Consider the following 14,807-nt stretch of genomic DNA (forward strand, 5'->3'; position numbering starts at 1 on the left):
TTTCACAATTAAACCTTTTGGCCTGGTTTCAGACAGGGCTTAGGTTAAACCAGGATTAAGACAAATAAATGCTGTAGAAGTATTGTTCATTCTTAGTTCATGTTAACTAATGAACCTTATTGTATTGTCAGTTTGCAGACTTGATAGTGGCATCAAAAACAAACATCAGATTTATTTCTTTATTTTTCTCTCAAGATAAGAAAGTAGGTACATTATGTACAGATCAGCATCTACAAACGGCAGTATTTAAACGGCTTTGAGAGGTTGAGCTGTAAAAGAAAAAACAGATGCAAGTACAGTCCAGCTGAAATACTTACTGCCAAGCACTGACTACATATAAACCAATCACAACATTGCATTACAGAACGCAGAAGAGGGAGACGAGAGGAACATGCAGAAAGAACAGATTGCTGAAAAAAATATTAAAGATGAGACAAAGTAAGAAGAGTCGATGGCTAAAGTTGAGATGTAAGAGAACACTTGGAGGCAAATCTAAAACAATATGAACAAAGAAAAGCAAAGAGCTGATGCAGAGGAAAGACGTTAAAGAAATTAGAAGTGCAAGAGGACAGGCAACATTTGAATAGAGGGGATGAGACTGTTAGTAATACTGCTGTGAAAATATTACACAACAGCAAGGGCTAAAAATACATTTCATGAAATAAAAAATAAACTGTTATCCTTTGAGACAATCAACATTGTTTTGGACAATCCTTAAGTAATAGGCATTATGGGCATTCAATCAACATTACCATTAGAAAATGCAGTGAGCTTTTAAGACCTGAGAGACATTACTGTATGGATTTCTAGAAAATGTCTAACCATCTGTATGTCCAGGTATGTCCAGTATGCAATTTTACAGCTTATATTAAACCCAAAAGTTAGACATCAGAAACCCCAGTCCATCAAAAAAAAAAAAAAAAAACTCCAAACAATACAGCAGTAAACAACAGCAATTGCCAAAAAAGAAAAAAGCAAACAAAACACCTATTAATACACTTAGAGAAAAAGCAACGTTAAGAGGAGACACACCTGAACATACAGCAGCAATTCTACTAAACACTATATGGAGCAATTCCTAAAATAAAACCCATACATCATCTTCAGACTGACATTGTGGATTTGTCATGGTTTCATAAAATTGAGATTGGCATCAAGAAAAACATTGCAAACTGAAATCACCAGGCTCTCCTCAAAATGACAAATGCATCAGACAACAACAGGCACAATGAAGAATATCATTTGGATGGTGTCTGGATGTCTCAATGCCCATTTTCCAGTGTGCCTCTGGATTAGTTTTGCCCTCATCTTTTCATCTCTCGCTTTGCTCCGAATGTGCATGACTGCAATAAGAGAGAGAATCTGGTAATGAAGGAGTGCAGGAGGAGAGGAGAATAAGGGGTGGGAGGGGTTGAAGGTTGAGGAGGAAAGGAGAGTAAAGTCAGTGTGGCAACCAGCAGCATCAGCAAAGAATTCATTTACAATGTACAACCAAATACAAGACGAAGCTCTAAGGTAAACAAAATGAGCTAGAAATATTTGATTATAACCATTTCCCAACTTTAGCGTGGATGGGAAGGGGGACAAAACAAAAAAAAACAAAAAACAAAAACAAACAGCTTGTGCTTAAACCAAATCTTTCTCTTATTGTTGGAAACTTTTGTGTCTAACAAGTGAATTTTTACAGGTATGAGAGCAAGAAAAGCTGAACAGGTAAACAAGGAAGATGATAAAACAGGAAGTCACAAAACTAAGATGACCTGATAAACAAAGGAAAGAAATGCAACAAAAATTGCTTGGAAATATTAAGTAATGATCAACAAGGGAAAGATTTGGCATATCATCAATTCATGACTCCTTCGTTGAGTATGGATTGGATGTTTTACTTCCTAACGTAATTAATGTCTAGGGGAACTAGAAACTTTAGAATAATTTGAACATGAAAATCTCAATTATTTGCACTAAACTGCATATCAGTATGCACATGCTCACCACCCAAGATATATTTAAACTTAAAACTGCCAGCAAAATTAATGTATAGTTCAAAATTACACTTACCATTGTACAAACAAATAATCTATGAAATCAAATTAACAAGGAAAAAAAAAAACTCACTTCTCACATTATTTACATATGTACATATTTCACCAATGAGGTGTTAGGGATGCTTTCTGCTTGTAGTGGCCCTGAGCACATCTTGCTAAAGCAAACATATTTCAGACCCAAGCCTTATCCATGCTAGATCTTAACATTAAATAAACCTGATTACGTCAAAAAGCAAATGCTGGTGCACATGCTCCTCGTTCATTTACAATGAAATTGATGTATATATAGCAACTTTTAAAGCAGTCCATTAGAAATCAAGGAGCATTAGACGAACTTCGTAATACTTTGAATTGGTACAACGTTTTTACTACAATGCGTTCCTGCTTCAATCATTGGTTAGATTAAGACCATGATACCATATCAATATCTGAGATTTAGTATTGTATCATAGTAATATCCATGTAAAATGAGCAGATCCTTTTGATTTTTGTATGAATCTATTGGTGTCAATCTTGTAGATAAGGAGTGCAACAGGGTTCAGTATTAGGCCCATTTTAAAATGAGAAATGACAAATTCACAACCCGCCAGAAGGATTAACAGATACCAAGCCAAGCACGTTGTTCAACAGTGGTAACACCTCAACCCAAGCTGAACGAAGATTCACCACGCTTTCAAAATATCAAGTCCTTCTTACCAGCCATTACCAGTAGACGTGGCCAAAGCTTAAGGAGCCATACAAACCCATGTGTTTCCAAACCCCAGCAGGACAGTGGATGCCCTTGTAGGAGTGAGGTGACTAGTGGAGATCACCATCTGAAGAGGAGACAAGAGAGAGCCGCCAACTTGCTGTGAAGGAAAACAGAGCTTGCTTTTCCTTCTGAATGACTTTTCCTTCTCAGGCTGACTGCATGTTAGGCTTAGGGACCTTCTATGCTGGGAGGTGCTTTGTAGAGGACTTCGCTCTTCAGAAGCTGGTGGTCAAACCTAGTGGTGAATGAATGCCCTAAGTGGACTTGGATGACTTTTACAATGGTTGGCCCTATTCAGATCACAGCTGGGGTGGAAGCGAAAGATTTTGAGTCACTGAGTTTTGCTTCCTGGGTGTCGAGGAATGATTAGGAGGTTATCTATGACTAATGAAGGCCAGCTTCTTGAGTGTTGATGATGTGCAGGAGAGGGAGAGAAGACTGTGTGGGAAGGACGCAGAACTGATCACGATGCGGAACAGGGCCTAATCTGCATTTTTTTTTTTTTTTTTATACAGTGGTTGTCTTGTTATAGCTCAGTCCAAATATTACATGCTATCAGCATTAGGATCCTAGAGATGAAGGGAGCCAGGAGATCTAACAGATCACCTCCACCAGTGACCCACTGAAGACATCTCAGGCACAGGGAAAGATAGGGAATACAAACCATCTTCTTCTTGCTTGAAGGATTGCACTGAATCTCACTTTGCTTTAAAGTCCATTAAAGATGACCAAAACCTTGCAGAAGGATCCTTTGGCTTCACATAGACTTGATGAGCTGGTACACTGTTGGTGGCAACTGGCTCACATTATATTCTTGGTTAACCATGATGTTTTCAGGTCTTGAGCTTTGCGGCTGTTTGCTTGAGGGGAGAGAAACATGAGAACACACAACACTGTTAGCTTAAATGCTTTTTTGAGCTCTGTGATGTGGGATCTGACATGACCTGCTGACCCAACCCCATCAGATCTTTGCCTCTTTTTCTATTGGTGTAAGGGATAGTGTGCAAGTAAACTGGTTGTCTGATACCTCATTAAATGGGCTGTGTGAATAGGCTATACTGGGTCTTGAATATGGCACCTAAGTCCCTGTATGTGGATGTGTCATCTGTCAGAAAGTCAATCACTCTACAAGAGTTTTAAAAAATCTGAGATATCTTTCATAAATATGATCAGCTCTAGACTCTGAGTGTGTCTGTCTGTTATGTAGATATCTGGTCCCTTATCCACAGCTTTGTCTTTTTAAGCTCTATAAAAGCAAATTCTCTGGTCAACTCCCACCCTTTTCCCATATTACGAAGTTATAAGACTGACTGAGCTAACTTTACAGTCTATTTTGCTTGGGTCAGAGGGGGTGAATGTAACCCCAAGCCCTGTTAGAAATGCTAAACATGAGTCTAAATCTGGGAAGGCCAAGCTGGACTGCACATACTCCACCGGCACAAAGGGCCTGAACCTGCAACAGAGAAAGCAAAAAAAGAGAAACTTTAGACTTCAAATTATCAAAAGCATAATTTTTTTAAGCATTCTGCCTGGCACCTGTACTCACGTTTTAAGAATAGCCCTCAGCGCTAGATTTCTTTCACGCTCCACAAACTTATCGATAAGGTAAGCAGCCATACGTGGAGCACTCTGATAGAGTTTGAAGAACCGGTGGAAGTTTCCAAGTGCCCAGGCAGTACGGAGCTCAAGAGCATGAGCTACACACGGATCAGCACGGAGCTCAGGGGTAAGGTACACAAGCTCGGTTGTCAGGTCTATAAAAAGTTTTAGCAAAGGCATTAAAGACTTCATGTGAGATTGAGAATGAATGAAATGGACTGAAAAAAGTGAGTAAAAACTTGACTGTTCATTCTACCAAAAAGGCTATTTATACCTCCAGAATTCTTAGTAAAGATGTAGTAGACAAGTCTGTAGGCAGTGAATTCTCCCACGTTGTCCGATGGGCAGTCTTTATACAGCGCCTTCAGCTGGGTCTGGCACTGGTTGAATTCCTCGTGGTCACCCTGGTAACAGTTGAAATGTGGGTTTAGTACAAAAGAAAAAAGCCTTTAAATCAAAGCTAAATTTACATGCACCTACCTTTTCCAAAGCGATGCGAGCATGTGTTTCATACACCTCCACAGTGAAGTCTGTACGCACACCTTGAACCTTGAATGACAAGAATTCAAAATAAGACACTAAAAGATAAAAATGTGAGGCAGGTAAGCGGTACTAGTAAATATTACTCACAGTGAGATCCTGTCGTATTGACTTCATTTGTTCACATGCGTACAAGTAATCCTGATTGGTCTTCCAATGAGTTTTAACTGTAATCAGGGACTTTCGCAACACCTGAAACACAACAGAAGATTCAATACAAATCTTCAAATAAACTGCTTAATTTACCAAATGCATACCACTTTTTGAGTACAGCCCACAAACACCACACACAGAATCCAGTGCCGACCACACAACTACAAACATTAAACAGATTTCTAAAGATTAGCAACACTTTGAGAAACACTCACAGATACGGGTCTGACAGTTGCAGGGTCAGGGGCACAGGTCAGGCGCAGGTAGTTTTTGGTGATGTCCTGGCAGGTGCCAACTATGGGACAATCATCCCAACTCAGTCCCTCTTGTGTGCCATTGGGGAGGTCAAAAACATTAATGTTTAACACCAGGGGCTCAGTGCGTAGTTTAGTGTGGAAGCGTGCTGCCCGGCTCTGCTTCTTCGCTTCACGATTTGGGTCGTGAAAGTCAAGCCCTGCATTACCACCTTTCCGCTTTTTACCAATACCGCTGGCGAGGTCTTCCATATTCCTGATGGACGTCAGAAAATAAGGTTAATGAGGTCAATACAAATGTTTTAAAGTGGCTACATTTTCATACTGACCAAAATGTGATAAACATTCTTTAAAGTTTGTTAATGCCATTTACTTTTGTTGTACAAACAATGATATCTCACCTCCGCCCTCTGTTTGCTTTGCCTCTTCCTCTGCCTCTCTCTCCCCCAGCTCCTCTACCTCGCTCCCTTTCTGCCCCACGGCCTCGGCCACCCTTTTGTTGCCGCCGGGACAGTGGAAGTCGAGGATCACTTGACATGCTGCTGTCTGACTGAGAGCCGGAGTCACTAAAGGACAAACACAATCATCTGTCAAATTGGAGTTGGGTATAGTTTTTGTTTTTCCCGCCGATACCGATGCCAAATCGATAGTTTTAAAACTGTACCGGTGCCTAAACAGTTACTTGAACTGATACTTACATTTTTTTCTTTCCCAAAATAGGAAGGAATGTTCAATAGCGTTATAAACCATTTCATTCATTATGAACACCAGAAGGTGCCCTTGTGCAGAAACTCCACATATGCATCACAGAAGTAACAGAATTCCTGACACTCCAGGAAATCCCTTATATGGACAAAGGCATTTCTATCTCTGTAACTGAGTAAACAGAAGATCTAAATGTTTTGAATGAAACAACGAAGACAATAAACAATCAACTGCGACAATGTATAGTTTATCTGTGTTATCCAAGCCATCATGGCTATTTTCTAGGGATGGACATTCTCCAAAAATATTGCATTTGAATATTTGGGCTCATAAAAAAATTTATATTTGTTTATTTAAATGAGGTTTAATAAGAAAGACGTTATTTCTGATTATCAAGTTGACGACACGATTTCTGAACAAGCTTATGATTAGCCATTACACAACTATGTTCTACAACAATGTTACGTTATATCTCAAGGTTTTATTTTGGTTGAAAGCATGTGTAAACAAAAAAATATATGCATATAAAAAAACAAAAGCATTCAAGATCAAGCAGAGCAAACGGAAAAATTAAGCAGACCGTGCCAATTACAGTACAGAACGTAGCCTACATATACACGAGTCGGCCTATATTTATTGTGTTTACATTGTTTCACATGTTAATTCTGAGAGAAACAATATCCACATGCTCAGGTGAAAGTTTGTTCCTCAGTCTGATAACAATAAGAACGCGCTGACAGAGATAACGTGTGCTAACAGTTTCCTAGTGCTTTGTGTTAAACCACTCTCCCTCGAGGAAACTTTATATATAGATCATTTCACTATCAGATGCACTCTCTTCTCGGCTCAATGTGAGCACAGCTGCACTTACCTGCATTTAGTTAAAACTGCTTAGGATTTATCATGGATTCCCTGCATTTACAGCCAGCAAATCAACACAGTAAAATTCGAATGGTGTTTTTATTTTTCAAATAATTAGATTGAATATTCAAATGTTCGACTATTTGTGCACACCCCTAGTATTTTCATAAGTATGTTTACATTTATTCATTTACCAGACGCTTCTATCCAAAGCCACTTACAATTGGGGAATACATCAAGTGATTCATCTCGAGGCAAATAGACACAGGAAGTTCTCGTAATACCAAGTTTCAAGCATTGTTCAAATAAATACAAGCTAGACAGAAGACAGACAGAAAAAGGAGAAAACTAAGTTGTTTTTTTTGGATGAAGTCAATGATGAATAAATGGATGAATGAGCTTTAGGCATTTTAATTTAAGCGTGTTTAGCTGAGCTAGCTAACAGCAGGCTACCTGCTGTCATCAGAGCAAGTGTAAAATACTGCATTCATGCGCTCCTCGGATGGTCACTTTTCCCTGAGTTCTGCACTTTCTCACGTTACTACACAGATTTGTTGGATTTGTATTATTAGAGTTTTCCCGACTTGCGTTTACATGCATTTTCTCAGACGGAAATAATTCTTCTGTGCGGTGCTGGTGATGATGCTTCTTATGTCCGTTTCAGAGAACAAATATTCCTATCAATTGCTCAGGCATTCAAGTGGCTCCGAAATGAGGCACCGAAATCTGCGTTCTGATTCCGTTCTAGTACATAATGGTGCCAATATGGTTTCGGTACCCAACCCTACTGATCTCCATTTCCTTTCATATTTATACAAAAAATGTGATTGTATTAGATTATTAATCAAACACATTAATGCCCTGCACATTACCTGCGATGATGTCTACTCCGGTCCCTGTGTCGGCTGTGAGGTGATGGGGATCGTGACGAGGAGCGGGATGAGTGGGAGGAGCTTGAAGAGGGGCTTCTTTGAGAAAAGACATTTCTGTAGTTACCCAACCTGGCCCCAAGCCTGCCACGGGTGGCTCCACCTCTCCCAATAGCATTGTCTTGAGAACGCTGAGGAACTGCCTCCCAGCGAGACTGCTTTGGCTTCAAACTGATAAAGCAAACGGTTATTTAGTGCCAGTAGTTAATAGTTTGAAAAAACAGATCCGAAAGTTACAGAACAGAGACGCAACTCACTCTGGCAGTTGTTCACTGGTCCAGTCGATAGTGTAAGCAGAGCCATCCTGTAGTCTGGACTGCAGAAGATCTTTCAGCACTTTTTCTGTTCGGTCCTTATCCTCTTCAGATTCACAGGCTGTGAAGCAGCGTTGTACATACTCTTTCATAGCCTGTGGCCAGTCCTGAGGCCTACAAAAAAAAATAATAATAATTTATTGATTTTGAAATTACATTTAAAAATGTAAAGATGCATTTAAATTAGCACAGATCTAATGATTTACCCCAACTTAAAATATTTCCCAGGACGCTTACCGAGTTTGGGCAGCTCCTGTGGAAGTAGTAGAGGTTGCAGACACAGACCCAGGTGATGGGTTTGTCGCAGTGGGGGAAGCCAATCCAGGGGCCTGATCACCTGGAGGAAAGTTCTGACTGGTCATGACATATGGGCGTTTTTGTATATTAAATTTTACAGCACCGGCTCCAGGGGCCTCTGTTAGGGAAGAAAAAGAACATTAGGAGGATATAATTAAAAGCATAGGTTGTACACACATAAGCACAGAGACACGTACGTTTCATCCGTTGCCACAGATGCTGGCCACCTTTGTTCATATTACTATTGTTAGGTTTCTTAGCATCCACTCTGCCTGGGCCTCCATATAGGCCCTGTCCTGGACCCTGCTGCTGAGAGGGCTGATATGCTTGAGTTTGGTAACCTTGGTACCCTGGCCGAATCTGTCCTGAATTGTAGCCCTGCATCATAGTGTTTGAATCAGTGGGGCTGTATGGCATGGTACCATTTGGGCTGTAGGTTGTCTGGGATGGTGGAGGGGGGTACTGGGCATTGGGTGGGGGAGCTATGGGGGTGGAGGAGGGGGCGGGGGCTGGTCAGTGGATGTAGGACTCTGAGGGGGAGGTTGAGGGGTTGCAGGAGGAGGGGGCTGGGAGGAATAGCTGGAGGACTGATCTTCCATCATGGGCATAGCAGGGGCCTGAAATAGAGAAGGAAGGATAATCAGTGAAGTACTTAAAACTTACAAAGCTAGGTGATATACATGTCCAGCACTAATATAAAATGATATTTAGAGGTCTATACCTGTCCAGTGGGTGTAGTGGGTGCCTGGTAGCCCCCTGGAACACCATACTGTCCTGGAGGATATGGTCCTCCATACTGGATGGAGGGAGATGGAGGGAGAGAGAGAGAGAGAGAGAGAGAGAGAGAGAAAAATAAATATTAAAACCGCACAAAATAGGACAGCTGTAATGGTCGGGTTGAGTGGTACTAGCTTTTTATTAAACCGATTTAAAAATAAATAAATAAATAAAATAAAACTAGGCAGCATAAACTTTGTTTACTAATCCTACTAACTGTTTTGTTTTCTTTTGGTTACATAAAAAAATTGGACATCATGCACTAATGACCGAGGATGAAACATCTAGCGACTTCAAGCATTTCCAAGCACAATAAATTCACGCAATTAAAATGAATTGCAGAGTTTCCACTCACATTCAACTGTAGGGGACTTAAAGGTAGGGTATCAAAAACCGGTTCCATTTTATAACCGGTTCCAAATTTCCTAGAACCGGGTAATGATTCCTACGTTTGCATTTTAATGTGATTTAAAAGGACTTGAAAGAACTTGCGCCTTGTTTGCGTGCAGTGCATACATCTGAAGCGCAAGCGTGAGCACAAAGAACAGCGGTCTCTGTGTGGGTTCCCAGTTTGTGTCCGTTCTCGAACCGTTCCGTGCATTTCACTGCAGAAAAAGTTGTTCCGGGCGGAACTGACTTTCATATTTATGGACCAGTATTCAGAAAACTACGTCAGTATATCGTCATAAACACATCTGTTTTAAATGAACGTAAACAGATGAGAAAGAAAACCTCAGTGTTTCCCCTACCATTATTTTAGGGGGGGCATCAAATATGCAGTCAAATATGACTTCTGCCTGTCTCTGTGTTAATTAATGTATGGCGCAGACGCGCAGGTTTGTTCACTACTCATACAGAAGCGCCCGTGACGCTTGCGGTGATATTAACGTCTGCTGTCTCACTAAATGAGGACATAAATACATGAACAACATCTCCAGAACTGCTCCGAGAGTCACTTCATGAGCATTCGACCTTTTCATTTGAGAAAAACTATCCTCATATCATATACACAGAAATGTAAAGGTATTCACGGCAACCCGTCAAAATATAAGTTCGGTTTCACTTGAAGACATTGGGCAGAAATATATTACTGTTGTTCAGTAGAACGCATGTAATAGGCTACTACTACTAAAACTATTAAAACCATATCTTTAAGGAATAATCATACAATGTCTTCAATGTTATTATCAATATTAAATCCCATTCAATTTTTACAAATTGGGCGGGACAAAAACGGACAAAGATAAACAATAAACAAAGAGACAGCAGCCTAATAAACGCGCTGCCTGTCATTAATGTTAAATCAAATCAAAGAACAAAAGAAAATCATTCACTGATCTTGACTGAATATATATAATAAATTTAATCTATATTTAATTTATGAAAAGAAAACAATGCAGCTGTAATAAACTTTTAATTACAGTTTCTGTACCTGAAATTAGTTGCATTTATAGTTGTATTTATGCTATTACTAATTGATTTGTTTGCTCCTATTTTATTACTGACTGATAACTTGTCTTTAACATTTTAATATTTCAAATGTATATAAGTCTAGTTGTTTTTGCTGTGGTATTTTTGTTAAAAGCATAGGCAAAAGTTCCTCTTGTAAGTGTTCTGTAGGCTGCTGATTTTTGCTCATGTTATTCAGCTGCAACAGAATGCTTTGCAAAAAGACACAAAATAAATGTTTGACAATCTAAATCTTATTGGAATCGAAACAAGGAATCGTTAAGAATCGGAATCGATAAGCAGAAATGGAACTGGAATCGACTTAAAGGTATAGTTCACCCAAAAATGAAAATTCTGTCATTAATTACTCATCCTCATGTCGTTCCAAACCCTTAAGAGCTCTTCATCTTCAGAACAAAAATTAAGATATTTTTGATGAATTCTGAGAGCTCCCGGACCCTCCATAGACAGCAAGGACCAGAAATGTAGCAAGGACATCGGTAAAATAACCCATGTGACATCAGGGGTTCAACCGTAATTTTACAAAGCTACGAGATTAATTTTGTGCGCACATGGACACATTGTCTACGCTTCGATCTGAACGAAAACAACATATTCACATGGTGCAGCTGACACATAACAGCATACGTTGTTTACGTTCAGTCAACACTCTCCAAAATGGCGCCATGGTGATGAGGAGGAGACAAATTGTTGAATAAAGTCATTATTTTTGTTCTTTTTGCACACAAAGTAATCTCGTAGCTTCGTATAATTATGTGATTTCACATGGATTATTTTACTGATCTCCTTGCTACGTTTCTGTGCCTTGACCATGGTAGTATCCTTGCTGTCTATGTGATGGTCAGAAAGCTCTCAGAATTCATCAGAATCAGTTCTGAAGATGAACGGAGGTCTTACGAGTTTGGAACGACATGAAGGTGAATAATTAATGACGGTTTTAATTTTTGGGTGAACCATCCCTTTTAAAGGCTCTAATGTTATTCAGCCAAAAGCATTCAATTTCTTTTTTTGTCAATATTATTTGGCAAATGTTAATAACAGCAGATTTACTAGGATACATTTACACAGCAGGGTGTATTTTGACACGCATCTCAACATTGCCTTGGATTAAGCATCTGCCAAACACTTAACCGTAAATACTCATGCTCAAACATAGCTGCATAGACAGTTCCCTGTACTATGATACTGCAAAAAGGCTATTATACTGGAATTTTATTTTAGTATCAAAGTAACAAGACTGTATGCTTTAAGAAATATACTTCTATTTGTGATTGAGTTCTTGGGACAAACATATATACAGTCAAACCAAAAATTATTCAGACACCAATTATTAGTGGGTGCAGGACACTATAGTTCATAAATGTGAGGATAGCTAAATAAAGTGAACTGTGATATATTATACCCAAAAATTCTTCATACAGTGGACTACCAGTAAAATTTGGGATCAAAAAATATTCAGACACTTTGACCTGACTATGTTTTGCTTAAGTGTTTTTTCTTTAATTGCTAATGCGAACATTTTACACCACAGACTGAGTAAAATTAAGCATTGCTTGGTAATTGGTTGACCTAAATTTGTATCTAATTGTGTACTTAAATTTAACAGTTGAATAATTTTTAGCTGATTGAAATCCATTACATTCCTTTCTATCAAAGTTATCTGACATTATCAAAAGGAATTTGTTCTGACACAGTATAACTCTGAGTTCTTGTCATATTTTATTACCATTTTCTAAACTATAGCAAATTAACTATGATATAATGTGAGAAATGTTGAAGGTAAATTTTGGTTTGACTGTAGATATATGCTATAAGAATATGAAGGAGCGCATTTAGCTATTTACCTGAGGCATGGGGTAGTAGTAGTTATATGGATATGGGTAACCAGCATACTGTTGTTGGTTCTGTTGATACCACTGCTGATAGTATTGCTGCTGCTGCTGCTGCTGCTGTTGTTGTTGTTGTTGCATTGCAGAAGAGTCTGTTGCCTGATAAGGTCCGGTCTAACAGAAAACAAAACAGAATAAACCATTTACCCACACGAACTGGGCATAGACAAGTAATGCAACTAGAAACCACCTCTATTCATAAAAAACAGCAACCTGTTGGGTGGTGTGATTGGTTGGTGAAGTCTTGGTAGAGTTCTGACTTTTACTGATGGAGGCTAGAGCCTGTCGGGCCTTTTCCCATTCTGGGTTCTCATGGACTTGGCTTTCACTGCTTGAATTACTACCATATGGCCTGTGGATGACAGGGTGAATGTGACTTTAGGTTACACCATATTATCTAGAACCTTTCTGTACATTTTCAGGCACCTACACAAGCTCCTGATCCATCCATACAGCTCACAGTCAAATAAAACTGACTACAACTGAAATCAGTATATAACGTTATAATATCTGTACATTTCAAAACCCGCAAGTTAGTTTTATATTAAGTTATGCACATAGTTATTACACGTACTGTGCCTTGCTTAGATAACTAATGGCCTAAAAGAATGTTGATTAAATGCCATAACGGTAAAATTCTAATCTATCCAGTAATCAGGCCTTCAATAAACAGGCTAAACGCAGAAATGGCCTTCACCGACGCAAGGCAAATTTCAAAGTGGAATAACTTTTCAATTGTCATTTGATCGCAAATATTCATGTTAATAGCGACGTCTTCAATCTAAATTGTTATAAAAACGATTGCAATACTAGAATTTTCTAGTATCTATGAGAATTTTCTGCAAAATAAAGCGGCTAGGCTAGCGAACGCTAAAACACAATGGACATTTAACGTAAACTTTTACATCACACATGTTTGGTAAAGGCTTCCATTTATAGAAAGCAGTCGTTCAAGAGTCAAAAAGATGTAGTAAAATATATACGTTATGATGAGAAGGATTTATAAACTGAAGAAATCTTACCAGTTTGGTGTCGGAGCTTGCTGTGCCGCATTCGCCGCCATTTTGCCAGAGCTAACGTATTAGCTACTTGTTAGCTGGTCCGAGAATTCTACGCAAATATGACTAAAATAATAGTTCTAACGTTTAATACAGAATGTTTTGTAGGAAATCGCGTAAGTTACAAGAGCTGATTAACAATGGTTTATACTGAATACCTTAAATAAACCAAATTCCAGTTGATATTAGGAATATACCGCAGCCCATATCAACTAGTTCGCCGAACTCAGCGGTTGAATGTCAACACCTCAAACAAAATGGCTGATGATGATGATGGCACCGTCCGGAAGTTCTGCCGCCTTCTCTCATTGGACGACAGAATGTTCTGTACACAAATGTTCTGAAGCAAAGCACCGAGTAGGAAAAACAGGCCTTTCTAGACATAATAAAAACAATCTAGAATAAACTGACATTGAGACCCAATTCTGATCAATCTGAAACATTTCTAAAAATATATTTTATATTCAGCCACAAAATTTACAATGCAATACATACATATTATTTAAAAAGTGCATTACAAAAACAAGGTTCATAGTTCACACAAGAATATACACACAATAACAGTAAATAAAACAGTATAAAATACAGAAATATACACAACAATCACATTGATATTCAAGTAGTATTGTAAAACTTTCCCTTTGATACTGCATCACCCTGGATGTCCTGTGTGCCTCCTTTTGTGGGTCAGTTGGTTTTCACTGCTGTGCCACTGCATAAAGCTTGGCAAATTGCATTAGACAAGGCCTCATGGTCTGTATGACATGATTATTGAAATCAGTTCACTCCACTTAACATAATATTGTTATATACAACTGTATAACGTTACTGTTTGTATATACTGTATTATTGTATTGAAGCCCACTTTTTCACTTTATTGTTGCTGGGTTTGATGTTTCTTGTTCATTGAATTAAACACCAGAGTGTAACTTTTTCTTTTTAGATTTATTCGTTTATTTGTTTGCTGAAAGGACATTCAGGACTGGCACTACGTCTACAAAACTTTATAAAGGACATCGCTGGACCCTTACTAGACCCCCTGCAGTTTGCCTACAGACTAAACAGGTCTGTGGATGATGCAGTCAATATGGGACTGCACTTCATCCTGCAGCATCTAGACAGATGTAGACTTAAGCTCCGCTTTTAATACCATCATCCCATCACT

General features: G+C 38.9%; 1 protein-coding gene across 1 annotated transcript; it reads right to left on the minus strand.

The window, feature by feature from the left end:
• Positions 1-165: 165 nt before the first annotated feature.
• Positions 166-13,900, minus strand: leng8 (leukocyte receptor cluster (LRC) member 8). The gene is given in 16 exon segments (XM_058746055.1): positions 166-4,249; positions 4,343-4,550; positions 4,670-4,799; positions 4,876-4,944; positions 5,026-5,127; positions 5,304-5,598; positions 5,744-5,908; positions 7,781-8,008; positions 8,095-8,265; positions 8,389-8,566; positions 8,646-8,933; positions 8,936-9,065; positions 9,170-9,244; positions 12,540-12,698; positions 12,798-12,936; positions 13,607-13,900. Coding segments are annotated over 16 exon segments (2,541 nt in total). The 5' UTR covers positions 13,648-13,900; the 3' UTR covers positions 166-4,086.
• Positions 13,901-14,807: the final 907 nt, after the last annotated feature.

Source organism: Onychostoma macrolepis, chromosome 16, assembly GCF_012432095.1.
Source record: "Onychostoma macrolepis isolate SWU-2019 chromosome 16, ASM1243209v1, whole genome shotgun sequence".
Classification (NCBI taxonomy): domain Eukaryota; kingdom Metazoa; phylum Chordata; class Actinopteri; order Cypriniformes; family Cyprinidae; genus Onychostoma; species Onychostoma macrolepis.